At 47.2% G+C, this 22,641-nt stretch overlaps 1 protein-coding gene across 1 annotated transcript in view; it reads left to right on the forward strand.

The window, feature by feature from the left end:
- Nucleotides 1–22,641, forward strand: part of LOC115480141 (GAS2-like protein 2) — a 96,180-nt gene that overhangs the window by 49,796 nt on the left and 23,743 nt on the right. Inside the window, exon 3 of the mRNA XM_030218622.1 lies at nucleotides 16,346–16,453. Coding sequence (XP_030074482.1) covers nucleotides 16,346–16,453 — 108 coding nt within the window. The remainder of the gene's footprint in view (nucleotides 1–16,345; nucleotides 16,454–22,641) is intronic.

The following is a 22,641-nucleotide window of genomic DNA, read 5'->3' on the forward strand; positions in this document are numbered from 1 at the left end:
CAGGGCCCTGCAATTGCTGAGAACGGCTGTGTACACCATGGACAATCTGCATACAGATGCCCTTTTACAAAGACGCGGTAGGCTCTACGCCAGGCTAGGGCACCCCCAGGGGCCCAGAGGAAACTTTTGGGGGGGCCCTGGCCCCCCAGTCCCCACATAGCTACACCACAGACCTAATCTGGGTGCTCAGTTTCAGCCAAAAATTCACCTAAATTTAGCATCCTAAAATGATTTGTCTAAATTGAGGGCTAAGCACGGTAACAACTATTCTCTGTGCCTTAACTTTGCCTCTTTAGATGTCCCCCCTGTGGGACCCTAAATATAGATACACAGGAAAGGGGACCACGTAGGAGTTAAGCACCTAAAGCTTTTGAATGGCAAATATTTCTCGTAGCTTTGAATGAGTGGGTCATTCATCTGCTACACCATCATTTATTTTTTCTCATGTAAAATAAGATTTTGGATGGCTGTGATGTGCCCCAGTTCTTGGGCAGAATGTGCCTTCGCCCTGCAGAGAGTGAAACTGAAGCCCTGGGCCTGGCCCCAGGCAATTCAGAACAGGACTTTGTGTGTTTTTCCAAGCTGAAGGTTCCCTGTGGAGTTTGGAAAGGATCCCACAGCTGTGAAGTCTCGGAGCCAGGGACGCCCTGGTCCCATTTGCAGTTGTGGGGAGCCAGACAGTTGTACTGATGCGACAGCCAGCAGTGCGTGCGGGCTGGCCGTGGCTACACACAGCTTGTTTCTTTACAAAGTGGACAGTGTATTGACCCTGTTCCTCATCTGCCCCCCTTGCTCACTGTGTTTTAAAATACTTTGTGTAACTTCTATACAGAGAGAAACACTTTTTGTAAGATATAACCGACTCTCTGTGATAGTAACTGGATATTTTTTCTAAATGGTCATAGGTAAAATCCAAGTTAAATTTGTAATAATAAAACTTCTCAGTGTGTCGTTACTGACCCACTAGGGTGCCTTTCATAACTCAGCGAATAACCAGCCTTAATACATGGCTTTTTATCGGTGACTACTTCCATATATCCTTGAGGCTTATACGGTCTGTGCCGGCCCGGGGCTGGTGGTTGGGAGGCGGGAGTAGTGCTGGGCAGACTTATAGGGTCTGTGTCAGAGCTGGTGGTGGGAGGCGGGACTGGTAGTTGGGAGGTGGGGATAGTGCTGGGCAGACTTATAGGGTCTGTGCCAGAGCTGGTGGTGGGAGGCGGGACTGGTAGTTGGGAGGTGGGGATAGTGCTGGGCAGACTTATACGGTCTGTGCCAGAGCCGGTGGTGGGAGGCGGGGTTGGTGGTTGGGAGGCGGGGATAGGGCTGGGCAGACTTATACGGTCTGTGCCAGAGCTGGTGGTGGGAGGCGGGGATAGGGCTGGCCAGACTTATATGGTCTGTGCCCTGAAGAGGACAGTACAAATAAAAAAGTAGCACATATAAATTTATCTTCTTGGGCAGACTGGATGGACCGTGCAGGTCTTTTTCTGCCGTCATTTACTATGTTACTATGTTATATCCTTGAGGCTTTATAGTGTGGAATAACTTAAGCTTTACCCATAACTATTTTACAATGTGTCCAATAGTGTTAAAAATAATAACTATGCCCCCAATAATGACTTCAAACATTCATATACAGCTAATCGCTTATCTCACTTACCTTGATTCAGAAGGAAATAGTCAGCAGACTCTTAATTGCGGCCCGACGAGGTGCCCCGTTTTGAATCTTCCTTGGGAGCCGTTGCAGCATAAGTACATATAAGTACATAAGTATTGCCATACTGGGAAAGACCAAAGGTCCATCAAGCCCAGCATCCTGTTTCCAACAGTGGCCAATCCAGGTCACAAATACCCGGCAAGATCCCAAAAAAGTACAAAACATTTTATACTGCTTATATCAGAAATAGTGGATTTCCCCCAAGTCCATTTAATAATGGTCTATGGACTTTTCTTTTAGGAAGCCGGCCAAACCTTTTTTAAACTCCGCTAAGCTAACCGCATTTATCACATTCTCTGGCAACGAATTCCAGAGTTTAATTACACGTTGAGCGAAGAAACATTTTCTCCGATTCGTTTTAAATTTACTACATTGTAGCTTCATCGCATGCCCCCTAGTCCTAGTATCTTTGGAAAGCGTGAACAGATGCTTCACATCTACCCGTTCAACTCCACTCATTATTTTATAGACCTCTATCATATCTCCCCTCAGCCGCCTTTTCTCCAAGCTGAAGAGCCCTAGCCGCTTTAGCCTTTCCTCATAGGGAAATCATCCCATCCCCTTTATCATTTTCGTTGCCCTTCTCTGCACCTTTTCTAATTCCACTATATCTTTTTTGAGATGCGGCGACCAGAATTGATCACAATATTTGAGGTGCGGTCGCACCATGGAGCGATACAAAGGCATTATAACATCCTCATTTTTGTTTTCCATTCCTTTCCTAATAATACCTAACATTCTATTTGCTTTCTTAGCCGCAGCAGCACACTGAGCAGAAGGTTTCAACGTATCAATGACGACACCTAGATTCCTTTTTTGGTCCGTGACTCCTAACATGGAACCTTGCATGACGTAGCTATAATTCGGGTTCCTCTTTCCCACATGCATCACTTTGCACTTGCTCACTTCAAACGTCATCTGCCATTTTGATGCCCAGTCTCGCAGTCTTGTATGGTCCTCTTGTAATTTTTCACAATCCTTCTGCGATTTAACGACTTTGAATAACTTTGTGTCATCACTTGTTACTGCCATCTTTAGGTCATTTATAAATATGTTAAAAAGCAGCGGTCCCAGCACAGACCCCTGGGGAACCCCACTAATTGCCCTTCTCCATTGAGAATATTGACCATTTAACCCTACTCTCTGTTTTCTATCTTTTAACCAGTTTTTAATCCACAATAGAACACTACCTCCTATCTCATGACTCTCCAATTTCCTCTGGAGTCTTTCATGAGGTACTTTGTCAAACGCCTTCTGAAAATCCAGATACACAATATCAACCGGCTCCCCTTTATCCACATGTTTGTTCACCCCTTCAAAGAAATGTAGTAGATTGGTGAGGCAAGATTTCCCTTCACTAAATCCATGTTGACTTTGTCTCATTAATCCATGCTTTTGAATATGCTCTGTAATTTTGTTCTTAATAATATTCTCTATCATTTTGCCCGGCACCGACATCAGACTCACCGGTAGGTACAAATCAAAGTAGGGTATACACAAAAAGTAGCACACATGAGTTGTCTTGTTGGGCAGACTGGATGGACCGTGCAGGTCTTTTTCTGCCATCATCTACTATGTTACTATGTATGTATATATGTTTTTAAAAATCGGCGTTACGTTGGCCACCCTCCAGTCTTCTGGTACCACACTTGATTTTAAGGATAAATTACATATTACTAACAATAGCTCCGCAAGCTAATTTTTTTAGTTCTATCAGTACTCTGGGATGAATACCATCCGGTCCAGGAGATTTGCTACTCTTCAGTTTGTAGAACTGCCCCATTACATCCTCCAGGTTTACAGAGAATTCATTAAGTTTCTCTGACTCATCAGCTTTGAATACCATTTCTGGCACCAATATCCCACCCAAATCTTCCTCGGTGAAGACCGAAGCAAAGAATTCATTTAATCTCTCTGCTACGGCTTTGTCTTCCCTGATCGCCCCTTTTACTCGTCTGTCATCTAGCAGTCCAACCGATTCTTTTGCCGGCTTCCTGCTTTTAATATACCTAAAAAAAAAATTTCTATGTGTTTTTGCCTCAAGCGCAATCTTTTTTTCGAAGTCCTTCTTAGCCTTCCTTATCAGCGCTTTGCATTTGATTTGACATTCCTTATGCCGTTTCTTATTATTTTCAGTTGGTTCCTTCTTTCATTTTCTGAAGTATTTTCTTTTAGCTCTAATAGCTTCCTTCACCTCACTTTTTAACCACGCTGGCTGTCGTTTGGTCTTCCGTCCTCCTTTTTTAATACGCGGAATATATTTGGTCTGGGCTTCCAGGATGGTGTTTTTGAACAGCATCCACACCTGATGTAAATTTTTGACCCTCGCAGTCACTCCTCTAAGTTTTGTTTTTTTTCACCGTTCTTCTCATTTTCTCATAGTCTCCTTTTTTAAAGTTAAACGCTAATGTATATGATTTCCTATGTATACTTACTTCAAAGCTAATATCAAATCCGATCATGTTATGATCACTGTTATCAAGCGGCCCCAGCACCATTACCTCCCGCACCAGATCATGCGCTCCACTAAGGACACAAATCGGAAGATGGGCGTCCTTCTCACAGGGTCGCCCAAATCGGCATAATCGAAAGCCGATTTTGGGTGTCCCCAACTGCTTTCCGCCGTGAGGACGACCAAAGTTCTCTGGGGCATGTCAGAGGTAGGATTGGGGCGTGCCTAACAGATGGGCGTCCTCAAGCGATAATGGAAAAAAGAAGGGCATCCCTGACGAGCACTTGGCTGACTTTACTTGGTCCATTTTTTTGTTATGACCAAGCCTCAAAAAGGTGCCTGAACTGACCAGATGACCACCGGAGGGAATCTGGGATGACCTCCCCTGACTCCCCCAGTGGTGACTAACCCCCTCCCACCCTGAAAGAAACAACTTTAAAAACGTTTTTTGCCAGCCTCAAATATCATACTCAGGTACATCGCAGCAGTATGGAGGTCCCTGGGGGGGGGGGGGAGGTGTGTGTGTGTGTCAGCGGAGGCATAGCGAAGGCATGGACATCCTTCTTTCAAATATTTTGGATGTCCTGAACTGCTCCCCCCCCCCCCCCCCCACAGGGACGGCCAAATTTCAAGAGAGTGGAGTGGAGGAGTGGCCTAGTGGTTAGAGCACTGGTCTTGCAATCCAGAGGTGGCCAGTTCAAATCCCACTGCTGCTACTTGTGATCCAAAATCCAAATAAATAAATAAAGGGAGCGTGGACATCCTTCTCACAGAAACATCCACATTTTGGACATCCTCACAGTGGCGTTCCTTGGCGTTCCTAGGGGGGCTGACACCCGGGGCGGATCGCCGATGCGCCCTGCCCCCCCGGGTACAGTGCCCCCGCAGCACAACCCCCCTCCCCGGCGAAAGAACCCCCCGGGTGCAGGCTGCTGAGGGGGTGCCGCGCGCCGGTCAGCTTCGTTCGTTTCCATGCTCCCTCTGCCCCGGAACAGGTTACTTCCTGTTCCGGGGCAGAGGGAGCATGGAAATGAACGAAGCTGACCGGTGCGCGGCACCCCCCCCCCAGCGGCGTGCACCCAGGGCGGACCCCCCCCCCCCGCCCCCCCTTGGTACGCCACTGCATCCTCAACCGTCGTCGCAGGGACAGAGGCATAGCGAAGGCGCCTAACACTTGGACATCCTTCACCCATACTCCAAAAAAAAAATGACGTCCCTGACAAGCACTTGGACATTTTCACCTGGACTTGTGTTTTTTTTAAGGTTGTAGACGGCTATTATACACGCAGCTTGTCTGCATGTATGAAGCCGTCTTTGGCATGCGCAGAGCAGCCATGCATAATGCTTGGCTGCTGTGCACTGACTTCCCCTCCTTACGAATGAAATCGTGTGCAAATGAGCTAACAGCGAGCAGCTCATTTGCATGCAATTTCCTTCATGCATGCCCGTTCCTTTCCGAATCGCTAAGGGATCGGTAAGGGAAGGGCTTTTTCCGTTCAGTTAGTGCATCAGTTAGTCCACTGCAGTGCCCGGTTGGTGTCCTGGCATGTCAGGGGGACCAGTGCACTACGAATGGTGGCTCCTCCCGCGACCAAATGAGTTGGATTTGGTCATTTTTGAGATGGGCGTCCTCTGTTTTCATTATCGCCGAAAGCCGGGGGCGACCATCTCTAAGGTCGACCTAAATGTTGAGATTTGGGCGTCCCCAACCGTATTATCGAAACGAAAGATGGGCGCCCATCTTGTTTCGCTAATACGGGTTTCCCGCCCCTTCGCGGGGACGTCCTGCGAGGATACCCTCAGGAAAACTTGGGCGCCCCATTTGATTATGCCCCTCTTTGAATATTAACCCCTGAAAGTATAGAGGACATCAAATTTGTTACAGTAACGTATTCCAGAGACAAGAGGCTAGACAAAAAAAAATACAGATTAACGATTCTAAAACTGGCTTGATGCAAAACCGGCTATTTGGGAGGCATTCCAGGGGCAGAGTCAACATTTGGCCGGTTAAGTGCCGATAAGGTAACTACATAAATGTCAGTCATAAGAACACAAGAGTAGCCATACTGGGTCAGACTAATGGTCCATCTAGCCCAGTATCCTGTTTCCAACAGTGGCCAATCCAGGTCACAAGTACATGGCAGAAACCTAAATCGTGGCAACACTCCGTTCTAGCAATCCCAGAGCAAACTGTGGCTTCCCCCATGTCTATCTCAACAACAGACTATGAACTTTTCCTCCAGGAACTTGTCCAAACCTTTTTTTTTTTTAACCCAGCTATGCTATCCGCTGTTACTACATCCCCCAGCAAAATCCTGCTTTTATGCACTGCCCGATAGCCAGTTGGGTGCTGAATAGAACGATGTAGCTGACTGTGTAAACCTGGAAACTCAATGCCCGCTGAATATCGACCCCCCTCAGCATTTATGACCCACAGAGTGGTTGGAGATGCTTTGTACATGGTGATTTCCCACCCCCACAAATAACACGTTCTGCCACAGTGAAAAACACCTCCTGACCCCCAGATAAGGGGATTCGTTTCCTGTGAATCCCAAGATATTACACAGAATGAGACATCATTGCTGGTGAAACCCTGAGAGAAGGGAAATGTCTCCTGTGGAAAGCCCAGCTTCTGTGGGGGAGGAGGGGGTGATATGTGGGTGTGAAGAGAGAACTGGAGTATGTGACATAACCCGATGTGTCTATATAGATTTCCAATGAGCTGTAAATTCATGGGGGTTAGGGAAAAGCTACAATGTTTCTCTTCCTATAAACGCACAATAAAGGTGGCTGCCTGGAGTGCCCATCCCCCCATAAGTGTTGCCATACTGGGACAAGACCGAAGGTCCATCAAGCCCAGCATCCTGTTTCCAACAGTGGCCAATCCAGATCACAAATACCTGGCAGAAACCCAAAGAGTAGCAACATTCCATGTAGAAACCCAAAGAGTAGCAAGATTCTAGAATTCTAAAGAACAACAAGATTCCATGCAGAATTTCAAAGTGTAGCAACATTCCATGTAGAACCCCAAAGAGTAGCAACATTCCATTCAGAATCCCAAGTACATAAGTACATAAGTATTGCCACACTGGGACAGACCAAAGGTCCATCAAGCCCAGCATCCTGTTTCCAACAGTGGTCAATCCAGGTCACAAGTACCTGGCAAGATCCCAGAACAGTAAACCGGATTTTATGGCACAAGCACCATTTGATAAAGGAACGCATACGTGCTGTAGTGCATAACTGCATGGGAGATGCATATATATGGGTGTATATCATACTCACGCATTCACCTTATAGAATAAGTTAGGCAAATTTGGACAGATTAAATTCTGACATCCATAGCCCTGGAGAAAGTAGGGCACATCAATGCCAACTTGTTCTGGTATTTTATAACACAATCTTGGAGCTCAGATGCCATTATAGAATTGGTGCCAAGGTACAGAATTATCCCCCTAAATCAGTGACGGGATTCCAGAATGTGTGGGATAAACACTGAGGTAGCCTGCGGGGAGCGGCTGCAGCCCCTAAAGGTGAGGGACACAGGGTTCCGTGTGGGAATTTGTGTAAGACGAATTCCAGCTGGGCAGACTGGATGGGCTAATTTGGGCTTTATCTGCGTCATGTGCTATGTTATTAACCTGCTTGTGCCACTGATGTGTGTTTTTCAGGTAGAATGTATTTGGGTAGAGGGTTGGGCAGCCTGAGGCTGGAACCTTTTATCGTACATTGGTGGCATTTCCTGTACTGTAGTTAAACCTGTTCTGAGCAGACTCTGAGTACATCACACATTTAGCCTGGCTGAAGCACCCAAGTCTTTTGCTTTCTGATGGCCCCTAGTGGTAGCTGTGGCATATTACACTGTCTGGGCAGATGAGACTTGAGTTGGGGGTTTACTAAGCCGCTAGTGCGACTGGTTCTGCTCTAGTGCCGACACAGCCCATTACTACTATTAATCCTTTATAATAATTTGCACCTCCAACGTTCTACGTCTGGATGCCTGGGTTCGTAACACAATTCCCAATGGTCCGCCCTTGCGATGACATCAGAGGGTGGATCAATGAGAGGGAAGGGAAAGCAGCACCAGCCATCCACAGAACCTTGGAGGTGAGAATCGCCCCCCTTCCTCCCGCCCTGTCCTCCGAGTTCCAGGCCCGCCCCTCCCTCCCTCCCTCTCTGCCCCTCCCTCTCCTCCGCGTTCCAGACCCCCGCACCTCCCTCCCTCTCTCTCCCCCTCCGAGTGGCAGCCCGACCTACGTTGCCCGCTTTCTTCTCCCAGTCCTCCGCCTGCCCCTCGCCTTCCTGCTTGCCGGCCTGAATTTGAAAGTTCTTACCTGGGGGTCCGCTGGCAGCAGTAAAAGGCGAGCAGGCACGGCGCTTCAGCCTGCCTTCCCTTCTGTCTCAGCTCTGCCTCTGGTCCCGCCCTTCCGGAAACACGAAATGAGGCAGAGAAGATAGCATTAAAATCTCCTATAAGAATTTTAGGACCATCAATAATGGACAATTTTGCTATAATGCTTCTAAAAGAGACCTTTTTTCCAGCATTAGTGTGATGTATCTTCCCTTCCACTATGATATACTGCCCTTCTGGATCTTTAGTAATCCTATGCTGGGTGAAGGGTACCGATTTGTGAATCAGGAGAGCTACCCCCCCTCTTTATTTTTAGGTGCAGATGCATAGTAGCACTGAGCTACCCATGATTTTCTCAATTTTTGGTGCTCAATATCATTAAGTTTAGTTTCCTGCAAACCCACAATATCAACCCCTTTCCGACTCAAATATTGCAAAACCTTAGATCTTTTTATTGGCGAATTTACACCCGACACGTTCCACGAAAATAACTTCAAACCCTTGGACACAGGTTCTCAGAGAAATAAATACAAATACAAAATAAATCATTTGCATAACCTCCCCACCAGAGAGCCCAGCCTCCCCTCCAGTAGGCAGCCAACCACGCACGCATTCCATCACTAACAGCAATCATACTCTTCGCATAAAACCCCAATGCCCGCTCCCCACTATGCATGACCTCCCCTCCCTCCCCCTTCTTTTCCCTACCATCTTCCCATCCCCCAAGCAAGACACCACATACGCTTAGAGATCAACGTTTTGATACACCCAGTCCCCTCCCCCTCCCCCACACATACCCTTCCCCTTCTCATCATCCCAAACTCCCCAAAAACCCCACAATCACACAGCCTCACCTATTAGCAATCTAATATGTTATAAAGAGCAACGTGAACCATAATACATTGCAACAAAAAAGAAAAAGAAAACACACAGTTTCCATCCTTAGTTCATGGAAAGGAAAGTCCTACTGGTGCATCGGTCACCCTCGGCATGGGGTAGAGAAATAATCCTGTAAGATAGATTGTGCCCAAGTCAGTTCGGGAACCACTGTTGCACTTGCAGCTTAGCCACCTCATTACTTTCAAAAATGTGTATTTTATTATTATTATTATTATTAGCATTTGTATAGCGCTACCAGACGCACACAGCGCTGAACACTTGACACAGAGAGAGACAGTCCCTGCTCTATAGAGCTTACAATCTAAAATTACAGACAGACAAGACAATTAAGGGCGTGGGAAGTACTGGGTGAGAAAGGAACAAGGGGAACCCTCCTTCACGACGCGAAGTCGAGCAAGGAACTGCAAAGTGAATCTTAATTGTTTCCCTACCAATATTTTACGTATCTCCGAGTAGCCTTTACGGAGCTATGTCACCGAAGTCGAATAATCTTGGAACAGCAGCACTTTAGTATTCTGGAACTGCAGGTCCCGCACCAATCTATATTTCCGTAGAATCTGTTCTTTGTGTGCAAAATTCAAGATCCGTGGAAACGTGTAAGATCCGTTGATTGATTCCAAGATGGCGCTGTGAATGGATGCACCTGTGTTTGCTCCTGGAGGCTGCTGTGTTTGTGAGTTTTCCTCGGTGCCTCTGTAGCCTTGTCAACGATGGGGAAGCGGAGGGGGAAGGTAAAGGAATATCCCTTGGTTCCTGTGACCTCCTCAAGGATGAAACAAACAACCCTGCAATTTCCCAGGCAGCAACCAGGTCCTCAGGGAACTTCGACCCCCTCTGCAGCTCTCGGCCCTTCAGAGTCGATCGAGAGTGGAAACGGGGCTTCCCTGAGCCCTGTGGAGCGAATTGCACCTCCCCAGCCTGGAGGAGAGCTGCTGGCTGTTCAAACAGAGACAGACGCCGAAGTGGCTCAGCTGGTCCTGTCCGAGGGACTGTCTCTCTTTGTTAAATTGTACAGCGCTGCGTAACCCTAGTAGCGCTCTAGAAATGTTAAGTAGTAGTAGTAGTAGTGACTGCAACAACGGAGATAGATTCTCAACTTCGGGGAAACATTACTACAACAGGCTTCAAAGGTATTGCCTCAAGCTATTGTTTCCAAGTTAGCTCGGGCTGATAGTCTATCTCAATCTCCTCCTGTGGCTAGTGGAGTGATTAGACCAGCAATTGTGACGCTGGAGTCACTATGGGACATGGTTTACAATATTCAAACCTCTATGCAAACTACTTTAAAGCAGAATTCTTCTGATATTGAAGTTCTTTCTGAGGCTGCCCTGCTTCAAGCACAAGTGACTGCACAGCAAACCCAGAAATTGGAACGTGTGGATATCAAAATTCAAGAAATGGGATCTATAGAAACAGCTCTGGTTAAAGACAATAATTTCCTACATAAACGACTTGAATACTTGGAAAATCAGACTAAAAGACTTAACCTTAGGTTTCTTAATTTTCCCAAATCACCGTTAATTTCTCCCTTGGAGATGGTTAAAAAATATTTGGTGGACATCCTAGGAATGGACAAGGACTCACTCCCTCCCATTACACGGGCTTATTACATCGGGAGTACTTGAGTGGGGGTGGGAACCCCCCCCCCCCCCTGTAATAGGGGAGGGAATGAATCTTACCTCATTCCTAGAAAGCTCATTAGAAATAGTTACTCAGAGGTTAACTCTGCTTGTCACTTTCGCGTTGGAGCCTGATAGGAATGCCGTACTATGGCTTTCGTTGAGACACTTAGAAAATCTGTTTTTGGGCTCAAAGGTCCGTATCTTTCCAGATCTCTCACGGCCTACACAGATGAGACGAAGGGCCTTTTTGGAACTTCGCCCCAGGGTGGTGGCATTGGGAGCAAATTTTGTTTTGCGATTTCCTTGTTTTTGTAATGTGATGCTTGAGGGTAAACATTTTCAGTTTGTAGATCCAAAACAGTTGAAAGAGTTTATTGATGCAAGAGTTGATGTGAATATAGTAAACCTTCCCTAATTTAGCAGGCTGGGGTCTGAACCAGAGGAAGCATCTATTGATTATTAATTTTTGTATTTTTTTTTCTCTTTCTTTTTTTTGAATTTCCTTAATCTTGGAATCAAATTTCTTTAACTTGTGGACAAACGGGCTGTAAAGATATATACTTACTATTTTTGTTTCCTAATGTTAAATAATGCCGATTGCATATTCACTTTAAGTGGTGATGTATTGGAAAATTTAAATAAATAATTAAAAAAAAAATTCAAGATCCGTGCCACCACAACATGCGGCCTGGTCGCACCTTCCACTTGTCTTCCTATTCGATGTGCACGCTCTCTCTGAAGAGGGCCCAACGATGAATCAGTCAACAGCGACTCCGTGAACCATTTCTCTAGCTACTGCTTAATGTCTCTTTCCTTCACCGTCTCCGGGAGACCCACCACTCGGATATTATTGCGGCGCGCCCTGTTTTCCAGATCATCCATCTTGTTAGCACAGCCCGCCACTTCTTTCTTAAGTCTCGCAAGTTCCTCCAAAACTCCATTGGCATCATCCTCCGTGGCGCTGATTCTGGATTCTAATTCAGTCACTCTGACATTGAAGTCCGCCGCTGCTCGAAAAAGCCCCTGCATGCTGGATTTAGTCCCATCTAGTCTTGTGCCCAACGCTGATACCACTGCCGCTGTAAATTTTTCAATTAGTGCGTCAGTAATTGCGGGGTTTGTCTGCCATCTTGTTTTCACCCGCTGCCACAGAGCGCGCCTTAGCACTGTCTTTTTTAGCACTTTTAGAAGTCATTTCCACCCCAGATTTCAAAAGGTATTTGTCCGTAAGTATTGGGGTACTCTATCGTCCGCCACAAAGAGGGAAAAAAATCCAAAGATCATATCACAAAGACGCTCGAGAGGAGAGGGGACCGAGGAGCTCGAAGAGAACACAACCTCCAAACTCAGCTGCATCACGTGACCCCCCCCCCCCCAGTTACTCTAATTTTAAAAGGGAACCTGCGTGCTTAAGTTACTCTAATTTTAAAAGAGAATGTGCGTGCTTAAGTTACTCTCATTTCAAAAGAGAATGTGTTTGCTTAAGTTACTCTAATTTTAAAAGGGATCGTGAGTGCTGAAGTTGCTCTAATTTTAAAAGGGATTTTGAGTGCTTAAGTTACTCTAATTTTAAAAGGGAACCTTCGTGCTTAAGTTACTCTAATTTTAAAAGAGAATGTGCGTGCTTAAGTTACTCTAATTTTAAAAGGGAAACTGTGTGCTTAAGTTACTCTAATTTTAAAAGGGAATGTGGGTTCTGAGTTTACTCCAATTTTAAAAGGAAATCCAATTCAATCTGTTATTTGGTGCACATGCATTTTTCAAAAAACCTAATGTTCATGCTTTTGAAATTTTCAGAAGTATGTTCCCAAATTGTATCCGCCCCTGCTGGCTGTGAGTTAGAGTACATGAAACGGTAATATCCACATAGGACGCGGCACGTTGCTGGATTAGATAAGCCCTGGAGTCATGGCCCTTCAAGATATTTGGAGGATGAGATTGTGATCTTCCCGTTTCACCACTTAAAAAGCAACTGGCCATAGTGGTAATGGAGACGAACAAGAGAAAGACATTGCTGGTGGTGGTGGTGGGGGGGGGGGGGGTTATTATAGTTGCTCATTGTTTTCTATTTCTGATTTCTAAACAACAGTTGCACAGCATATTGTTCCTTTTAAACTTTAATAAAAAGATTTCAATATAAAATCATAAGTGTTCAAAGCTTCTGCAGATGGGGACAGAACCTGCGAGGATGGGGTGGGGACAGAGACGGGGCCGGCGGGGATGGGGTGGGGATGGAGACAGAATCCACAGGGGCGGAGCGAGGACAGGGACAAACTTTGTCCCCGTGTCATTCTCTAGTCTGAATCGCCTACATTTGGGACCATAGGAGTCAGCACTGTGGGTGCTTGAACACTCCAAATATTGAGCAAACTCCTTGACTGTGTCCAGGGAGGGTTAATTTCCACTGAGTTGGCTCCTATGTTGGGACCTCGTTAAAGGAGCCCCCTAAGTTTTAGCCTGTGTACCTCTATCCTTGTCATATTCCTAAATATCGAATGCCAGGCACAGACGCTCTGGGATGCAGTAGAAAGCTGAGACTGGGGTCATTGCTAATTAAATAGCTGAGTTCCTCTAGTAATGAAAGTGAAAAGGTGACGGCAGCCTGGGATAAGCTAGCTTGTGTTTCTCATCTAATGGCAGGTATCGCTGGCAGACCTCTGTGTACAGGAGCACTGGCACAGGGAATTAATAATATTCATAATTAATAAGCACTATTTATATATAGCAATGTCAGCTGGATGAGCTGAATGATGTGGTTGAAATGACCCTGCAGCTAAGAGCTTACAAGCTAAGTTTGAGCTAAGGAAGATGAAACACTTAAATGGAAACGGTAACAAATGGTGCTTCCCCCCCCCCCCCCCCGATAAAAAAAGAAAGTGGCTGCCTTTCCCAAAGGCTAAACACCTTTCCTCTGAAAGGGTTAGCCCTTCCCTGCACCATAGGAAGATGGGAAGGAAGTGGGGGAGGGACCCGGGACCCCCGAGTTTAACACCCCAGAGGCTGGAGAGGAAAAAAATTGCTCTCTTCCTAGCCTCTATACTGGATTCCCCAGGCACAGAAGGGAAATTATTATTTTTTTATTTTAAGTAGAGAAAGAAAGAGAGTAATGGGCTCACCTCCAGGGCCGCCGGGAGGGGGGGCAGGGGGGACAAAATTCCCCGGGCCCAGGCCGCCGGCGCTGCAGTTCCCGGTCTCACCTGCCTGCCTGCTCGGCTCTGGGCCCCCTGCATTCGAAGTGGCAGTCACAGATTGCCTCCCTTCGGGCCTTCCCTCCCTGTGTCCCGCCCTCGCAGAAACCGGAAGTTACATCAGATGAGGGCGGGTCACAGGGAGGGAAGGCCAGAAGAGAGGCGGATCTGCGACTGCTGCCTTGAATGCAGGGGGCCCGGAGCCATGGAGACAGCCAGGTGAGACTGCGGACTGCAGCGGCGGGGGGGAGCGACAGGGGGTGGCAGCAGCAGGAGGAGCGATGGGGGATGGCAGTGGCGGGGGGGAGCAATGGGGGCGGCAGCAGCAGGGCTGCATTGCCACGGGCCTGGCCTAGTCTCTCGGCGGCCCTGCTCACCTCCTACCGCCTGCTGGAGACTGAGAAAATACTGAGGCTAGGGTCACATGACCAGGGCTCTTAGTGGCTCTCTAGAGTCAGAAGTTTCTCAATCTCCACCTGCTGGAAGGCGTGCACAACCCAACAGTCCAACCCTGGGTTGGACCGGAGGGACTAAAGGAAAAAAAATTAGCAGGTAAGGTCTAATTTCTCCTTAGTGAAACATCTGTATTGAGTATGGATGCTACCTTTAAGATTTTATTTGCAAAATCTATTTGCAGATTCTTTTAGCTGTTCACCATTGGAACAATCAAGGACAGACTGACCATACGGACAACCGGGTACTGCCCGAGGGCCCAGGTTTGTGGAGGGACTCGGTGCTTCCCTCCCACGTGTCCAATGTGCAACATCATTCTCTCTCCTTTGCAACCTGGACAACCCTGTCTTCTCCTGCGTTCCCATCCCCGAACCCCTCCCCCTTCACAGGCGGGGGCACCGGAAGCTAAATCAACTATCTGCTGCTGATGCTAGAACTTTCCTCTGCCGTGGCCTGCCCCCTTCTGACATCACTTCCTTCTTCCACAAGCGCGAGCTACGGCAGAGGGAAGTTCCAGTGTCAGCAGCAGATGGCCAATTTAGCTGCAGGACTAAAGAATAAACTCAGTGGAAGGGGGAGAGGAAGGCAACAGAACCGGAGGGGGGGGGGGCAAATGGTCCTCAATGCCCAGTGGCCCAGACCACTCTCAGTCTGTCCCTGGGAATAATCTTCCTTCTGAATTACGTGAGATCATTCTGCACAGACACACAGAAGGAGGGCTGCCAGGAGGGGGGCAGGGGGGCCAAAATTCCCTGGGCCTGGGCCTCCAAGGGGGGCCTAGCACCGGGGTCTCTCTCTCTCTCCTGCTCCTGACAGGACCCGGTTGATCACATCCTAACAGGAGCAGGAGAGAGAAAACTCTGGTGATGGGCCCCCCTTGGAGGCTGGGGAGGACCCGGAGGATCAGACACTGCAGGTCTTCCTCCAGCTCTGCTCTTCGTTCTGCCCATTGCTTGCCAAGCAGCTCCTTTTCCCCTCAGATCGCGAATGCTCAGTTTTGAAACCAAGTATGCGCTGAGAGAAAAAGCAGGGGCAGGCATTGGGCAGAGTGAAGAGCAGTGCTGGAGGAAGACTTCTTCTGCTGGCGGGGCCTTGGGATCCCCACCAGCCCGGAGGGGGGGCAACAGCGGCGATCCTGGGGAGGGGGGTGACAGGGCTGCCGCCCCTCCCCCCTGATCATTGCCACTGGCAGTGGCAATGATCGGGGGGGGGGGGGGGGGGGAGGGCGGCAGCCCTGCCCCAGGCCTGGCTCAGTCTCTTGACGTCCCTGCACAGGAGAACAAGAAAAAAACCCAGAGGAGGGTTGTAGGGTCAACTTGGTCCAGAGGCTCTGTCTAGAGGCCAGCCTGGATTCTTGTCTTGCTCTGAGCGGTTTACACTAAGTTGGAGCCCTGTATCCAGGTGATATTTTGTAGTTATATGCAGGTGGAGCTCATGGGGAGGAACCATGTTCCGGAGTTTTCTGTCTCTGGAAACATCCAGGTATTGAATCTGAAGTTGGGAGGATAGAGGTCTTCCCCTCCGTTCACATTGCAGTGAGAAGACAACACAGCACCTTGTCTCCAGCAGGGTACGCTGTTCTCAATCTTTGCAGCCTGTTGGGCCCGTTCTGTGCCCAGTTCTGCAGGTTCTGACCGTCTTCATCTTTTTCTCTCCCTACAGGTACGTGAGATCCTGGGTCGCTGCTCCTGCCCCTCCCAGTTCCCAATGATCAAAGTCTCTGAGGGCAAATACAGAGTGGGAGACAGCAACCTGCTTATCTTTGTCAGAGTAAGTCTCGGCTCATTTTCCAAGTGGCTGGTACACCAGGACCCTTCTCCGCTACAGCTTTGTTACTCCCCCCATCATCACAAAGTAAAGATTTAGTGGAAATAACTGAAAGCGTGTAATTCTTTCTCTCTTAATAGTCATAAGCGGTGGCTGCTTGGCTGGTTTCATAGCTGTATAATGGGTTGAAGTGAAAGACCAGAGGTCCATTAAACTACCACTTACTGGCCCAATAGCGCCCCCAGCTGTAATCGATGGGAAGGTGAAAAAGGACCCGCTGTGCATGCAACAGTATAAAGAATTCTTTCCATCCCAACCCTAAATGTAACCATTGGTCTTACCGCTTTCATATAGAGCTGTGGTCAGTCAGTTTGTTTGGTTCCCATTTAAGTCAGTGGCGTAGCTATGAGTGGGCCAGGGCCCACCATATTTGGACTCAGGCCCACCCAGAATTGTGGCACTCTTGCTATGGCTGGCTGAGATCCTCAAACCCCGCCAGCTGAAAACTTTCTCCTCCTGAGGCAGCCGGTTCTCTTCCAAACGGCAGCTGACAACACTTGCCTCGAGCTGACACCAGCAGCAGCCCCTCTGCACATGCTTAGTTTTCACGCGTGCACAGACTGCTGGCCTTGGCATCAGCCAGCTCGAGAAAAAAGCTCCTGGCTGCTCTTTGGAAGAGGGCTGACTGCCTGAGCGGAGGAAATCTTCAGCTAGATACCTTCCTGCTCAGGTATTTAATATTTTGGGCTTGCAGAAGAGACTAAGAGCAGAGAGCGGAGCAAAGCAGAGCAGAGGGGGACCAGGTATTGGTGTGTGTGTGCGTGGAGGGGGGGGGGGGTGAATTCTGTGCTCACCCACCTTGGACTCAGGCCCACCTAAAATTGGCTGTCTGGCTACGCCCCTGGTTTATGTTTAAAGTTTTAAAATTTGCTACGTTGTCCATCCTTAAGAATATCAGAGAGCTTTCCGTGAAATTTATAAATGTGGAAAGGACTGAAATAACCATGTTAACCACAGCATCCTTCCTGACATGACTGATCTTCCTGCTGCTCCCATGCCTTAATCACTGAAAGCAAGCGAAAGGAAGTAGGCTTTAAGACCCAGCTTATTTATTCATTAGGATTTATTTAGGGGCCCTTTTACTAAACCGCATAAGCATCTACGCAGGCCCAGCACGCCCCAAAATGGAGTTACGGCCCAGCCACCGCGTGGCTCTTGTGGTAATTTCATTTTTGGCGCGCCTCCGAAAAATAATTTTTATTTTCAGACGCACGTATCGGACGCGCGCAGGTCATTACCACCCGGTTACCGCGTGAGATTTTACCACGAGATCAATGGCTGGCGGTATGGTCTCAGCCCCAAAATGGACGTGCGCCAATTTTGTTTTTGCCGCACTTCCATTTTCGAGAAAATTTTTTTTAAAAGGCCTTTTTTGCAGGCGCTTTGAAAAATGGATCTGCGGGCGCCCAAAACACATGCCTACACTACTGCAGGCCATTTTTCAGCCCACCTTAGTAAAAGGACCCCTTACTGCCTTTTTGAAGGAATTCACTCAAGGTGGTGTGCAATAAAAATAGATCAAAGAATAAATCAAACATGAGCAATAGACAATTACCAATGGAAGCTGAGTGTGCTCCCAAGTTGACATTACAGTTGTAATATATATTTTTGGAGGCTGAGTTATAAAGGCTACATAGTTGGGAATGTGGAGTGTGTAACACAGTAGTTCCCAAACCTGGTCCTGGAGGCACCCCAGCCCAGTGGCGTTCCTAGGGGGGGGGGCGGTGGGCGCAGTCCGCCCCGGGTGCACGCCGCTGGGGGGGGGGGGGGGGGATGCCGCGCGCGCCTGTCGTCCGTTCGTTCCATGCTTCTTCTCTGCCCGGAACAGGTTACTGTTTGAAAGGTATTAATCCGCAAACAAACCTTTTCCGGAGATGGGAAGGCGGTAGAACGAGAGGACATGAAATGAGATTGAAGGGGGGCAGACTCAAGAAAAATGTCAGGAAGTATTTTTTCACTGAGAGAGTGGTGGACACTTGGAATGCCCTCCCGCGGGAGGTGGTGGAGATGAAAACGGTAACGGAATTCAAACATGCGTGGGATAAACATAAAGGAATCCTGTTCGGAAGGAATGGATCCTCAGAAGCATAGCGGAGATTGGGTGGCAGAGCCAGTGGTGGGAGGCAGGGCTAGTGGTTGGGAGGCGGGGCTAGTGCTGGGCAGACTTCTACGGTCTGTGCCCTGAAAATGGCAGATACAAATCAAGGTCAGGTATACACATAAAGTAGTACATATGAGTTTATCTTGTTGGGCAGACTGGATGGACCGTGCAGGTCTTTCTCTGCCGTCATCTACTATGTTACTATGTCAGAGATTTGCATGCATCCACCTCATGCAAATCTCTCATGAATATTCATTGTGGATACCCTGAAAACCTGACTGGTTGGGGTGCCTCCAGAACCAGTTTTGAGAACCACTGATGTAACAGAACAGGGAGTGATGGGTTTATACTGAAATTCCATCACATCCTCTAGTTTCCAGACTTCACTCCCATATGGAAGAATTAATTGAATGATGCTATCAAATAATACCTGTTTTTTTTTTTTTACTGGATGGTTGAAACTGGCTAAATGAGTTTCTAAGGTTTTTGAGACTTCTTAAAGTATCTTGTATAGACAAGTTGAAGGTGGGAGGGAGGGCTATGATATGCCTCCCCCAATACCTGGGGTTGCCGCCCCCTCAAAATCCTTTTGTCTAGTGATGCCACTGCTCTAGTGCAGGAGGGGCAGCCTCTGTTTTCTGTTTTGTCTTCTTGTAAGCCTCCTGGACATATTAAGTCTCAGGTTGCATCCATCGCCTGGAATCCATAATTTCTCAAATCTGCTCTAGAGCGTCACCTTTTTCTCTGAGCGCTAGAAAACTGAGTTATTTATAAATTCCAGAATATTTTGCCTGGGCTTTGGAATGTTAACTCATTTCTCTGCCCCAGAAAATTGTTTATAAACTATGATTTAAATAATGGCCACACTCAATAAATCTAGGACTGTCACAGGTCCGCTGTCGCCAGACATCCTTTCCTTGTCATCGCTGAGGTTCGCAGATTTGACATCACTGAATTTTCCAACCCCATTGTTTAGAAAATAATGAACTGCGAGGTCTCAGATCTTCAATACTGAGTCCATTGAAGGGTAGATGTCGCTTCTTGGTTTGGGGGGGGGGGGGGAGTTTGGTAGATCCTAGCCACAACATGTCTATATAATACCTGTCTGCTGTCAGCTGTTCAAATTTCCAGTAACTGATACCCCAACCAGTGTGCAGAGGAAATGAAAGAAGCAGGTCAGAAAGACATTAGAATCAGGGAGCAAAGTGACCTGCTTAGTTCATTATTAAATAAGCCGTCAAGAGGGAGAGAGAGAGGACCTGGACCCCCCCCCCCCCCCCCCCCCCACGGAAGTGACTGGCATCATGCACAAAAAGTTTCTTTGCTGCTTTGTGTCCAATGAGCTATCAATAGAAATCAAACAAAATAAAACATGGAAAAGAAAATAAGATGATACCTTTTTTATTGGACATAACTTAATACTTTTCTTGATTAGCTTTCGAAGGTTGCCCTTCTTCCTCAGATCGGAAATAAGCAAATGTGCTAGCTGACAGTGTATATAAGTGAAAACATTCAAGCATTACTATGACAGTAAAATAGATACCATTGGAGATTCTACATGGAATGTTACTACTATTGGAGATTCTACATGGAATGTTGCTATTCCACTAGCAACATTCCATGTAGAAGGCTGCGCAGGCTTCTGTTTCTGTGAGTCTGACGTCCTGCACGTACGTGCAGGACGTCAGACTCACAGAAGCAGAAGCCTGCGCGGCCACATTGGTGATCTACAAGGGCCGACTTCTACATGGAATGTTGCTAGTGGAATAGCAACATTCCATGTAGAATCTATAGAAATCAAACAAAATAAAACATGGAAAAGAAAATAAGATGATACCTTTTTTATTGGACATAACTTAATACATTTCTTGATTAGCTTTCGAAGGTTGCCCTTCTTCCTCAGATCGGAAATAAGCAAATGTGCTAGCTGACAGTGTATATAAGTGAAAACATTCAAGCATTACTATGACAGTCTGACAGGGTGGGAGGATGGGGGTGGGTCGGAGGTATGCATGGGGACATCAAAGCATATCATTGATATTCTAACAGGATGGGTGTGGATAGGTGAGGGGTGGGGTGATCAACAGAGACATACAGCTTTATGGTTTATAATGGGCTAGGAACCCCAGATCCTTGTTAAGTCCTTTCTGTTGGGTGTTAAAATATTCAATCAGTGAGCGAATTCCTTTTGCTTCCTCTTGGTCTCCTTCCTTTCTCAGCTCAGCCACTTTGTGCTGTCCTAGTGCTGCCCTCTTCAGGGCGACAGGAGCACAGAAAGACCTTGTGGTTTGTGCTAACATGTGACTGGATGAGGTGGCAGAGCTGGTGTGTTTTGTACAGTGTGGTGATTATGCCATGTAGAGAATGAAAAGTCTGACTGCATCCCCACAACACACACAACCAGCATATGGAGAGCACCAAGGTTAACATAGTAACATAGTAGATGACGGCAGAGAAAGACCTGCATGGTCCATCCAGTCTGCCCAACAAGATAAACTCACATGTGCTACTTTTTGTGTATACCTTACCTTGATTTGTATCTGTCATTTTCAGGTCTAGACCGTAGAAGTCTTGCCCAGCACTAGCCCCGCCTCCCAACCACCAGCCCTGCCTCCCCCCCCCCCCCCCCCATGACTCTGCCACCCAATCTCCGCTAAGCTTCTGAGGATCCATTCCTTCTGAACAGGATTCCTTTATGCTTATCCCATGCATTTTTGAATTCCGTTACCGTTTTCATCTCCACCACCTCCCGCGGGAGGGCATTCCAAGCATCCACCACTCTCTTAATATTGCAGGAAGGCACCAATGTTTTACTTATTTATTAGGATTTATTTACTGCCTTTTTGAAGGAATTCATTCAAGGCGATGTACAGTAAGAGTAGATCAAACATGAGCAATAGGCAATTACAACAGTAAAAATATTCAAATAACAATACCAGCATAATCAGGGCTTTTTTGAGGGGATACTTGGGGGTGCTCAGTACTGGCACCTTTTCCACTGTCTGCTAAAATTGACCCATGGACCCCAACTTTTAATGAAAGAGCTCAGGCTCTAGACACCAATTCTGCCTTGTCCTAGATTCTGTGACTGGTTGCAGGGGGCTTGGCTACTGTGGGGAGGGTCCCTCAGTGATTACCCCCACCCCTGAAGGGTGGCCTCGCATTTGAGTATCTGCACCTTTTTTGCTAGAAAAAAACACACTGGGCATAGTATGCTACTTACAATGTCAAACAGTACGTAATAGAACATTTTAATTGACAGCGAAGGGTATAAGCAAAGATGGAACATATAGATAGGTTAGAAAGTAAGGTGACTAAAGAAAGTTTAGCCTGTTAAGTGTCTATACATCTTTATAAAGCACTAGAATAAAGCCTGTAGAAATTGTGTCTGGATTGAGAATGCGAACTTTACACTTGCTTGAAACCAGCTGTATGCAACATGTATAATTGCGGGTATTTTAGAAAATACACATGTAAATGGCAAGTCTAGCCATACTCGGCTCAAACTCCAGCCTTGAGCAGGCGTCAGCTGCCTCCAGTGGTTCCTAAAATGACCCTCTTACAGTTAACTTGAGTCAGTCAATGCCAGTGGGGCCTGGGGATGAGAAGGAGAGGGTGCATACTTGAGAAGATGGTGCTGCTGGTGATTCATAGCAGGAACAGGGCTCGTCCGACTATTAGGAGACACTAGGCAGAGCCTAGGGCAGCTGCATTTGGGGTGGGGTGGGGGAGCGCCAAAAAGAAACTGCAGTTAAAGCAAATCAATAGGCTCTGACAACGACACACGCTCGAAAGCAAAAAGAAACAAACCAACAAAAAAGAAAAAAAAAAACGAAGACATTCAAGGAATAGGAAGTACTTTTACAGTAGGGACGGTGGGAAATTTCAAATTGCCCATTTACTCAGATGATTCTGGGAGGGAGTGTTGGGGTGATCGTGATTGATTGGGAGGAAGTCGAAGGTTTCTCTAAGATTTATCCTTGCAACAGCCCTGATCTAGTGATAGTAGGTTCCTTGTGCGTTTCCAAGC

The sequence above is a fragment of the Microcaecilia unicolor genome, chromosome 11 (assembly GCF_901765095.1).
Source record: "Microcaecilia unicolor chromosome 11, aMicUni1.1, whole genome shotgun sequence".
Classification (NCBI taxonomy): domain Eukaryota; kingdom Metazoa; phylum Chordata; class Amphibia; order Gymnophiona; family Siphonopidae; genus Microcaecilia; species Microcaecilia unicolor.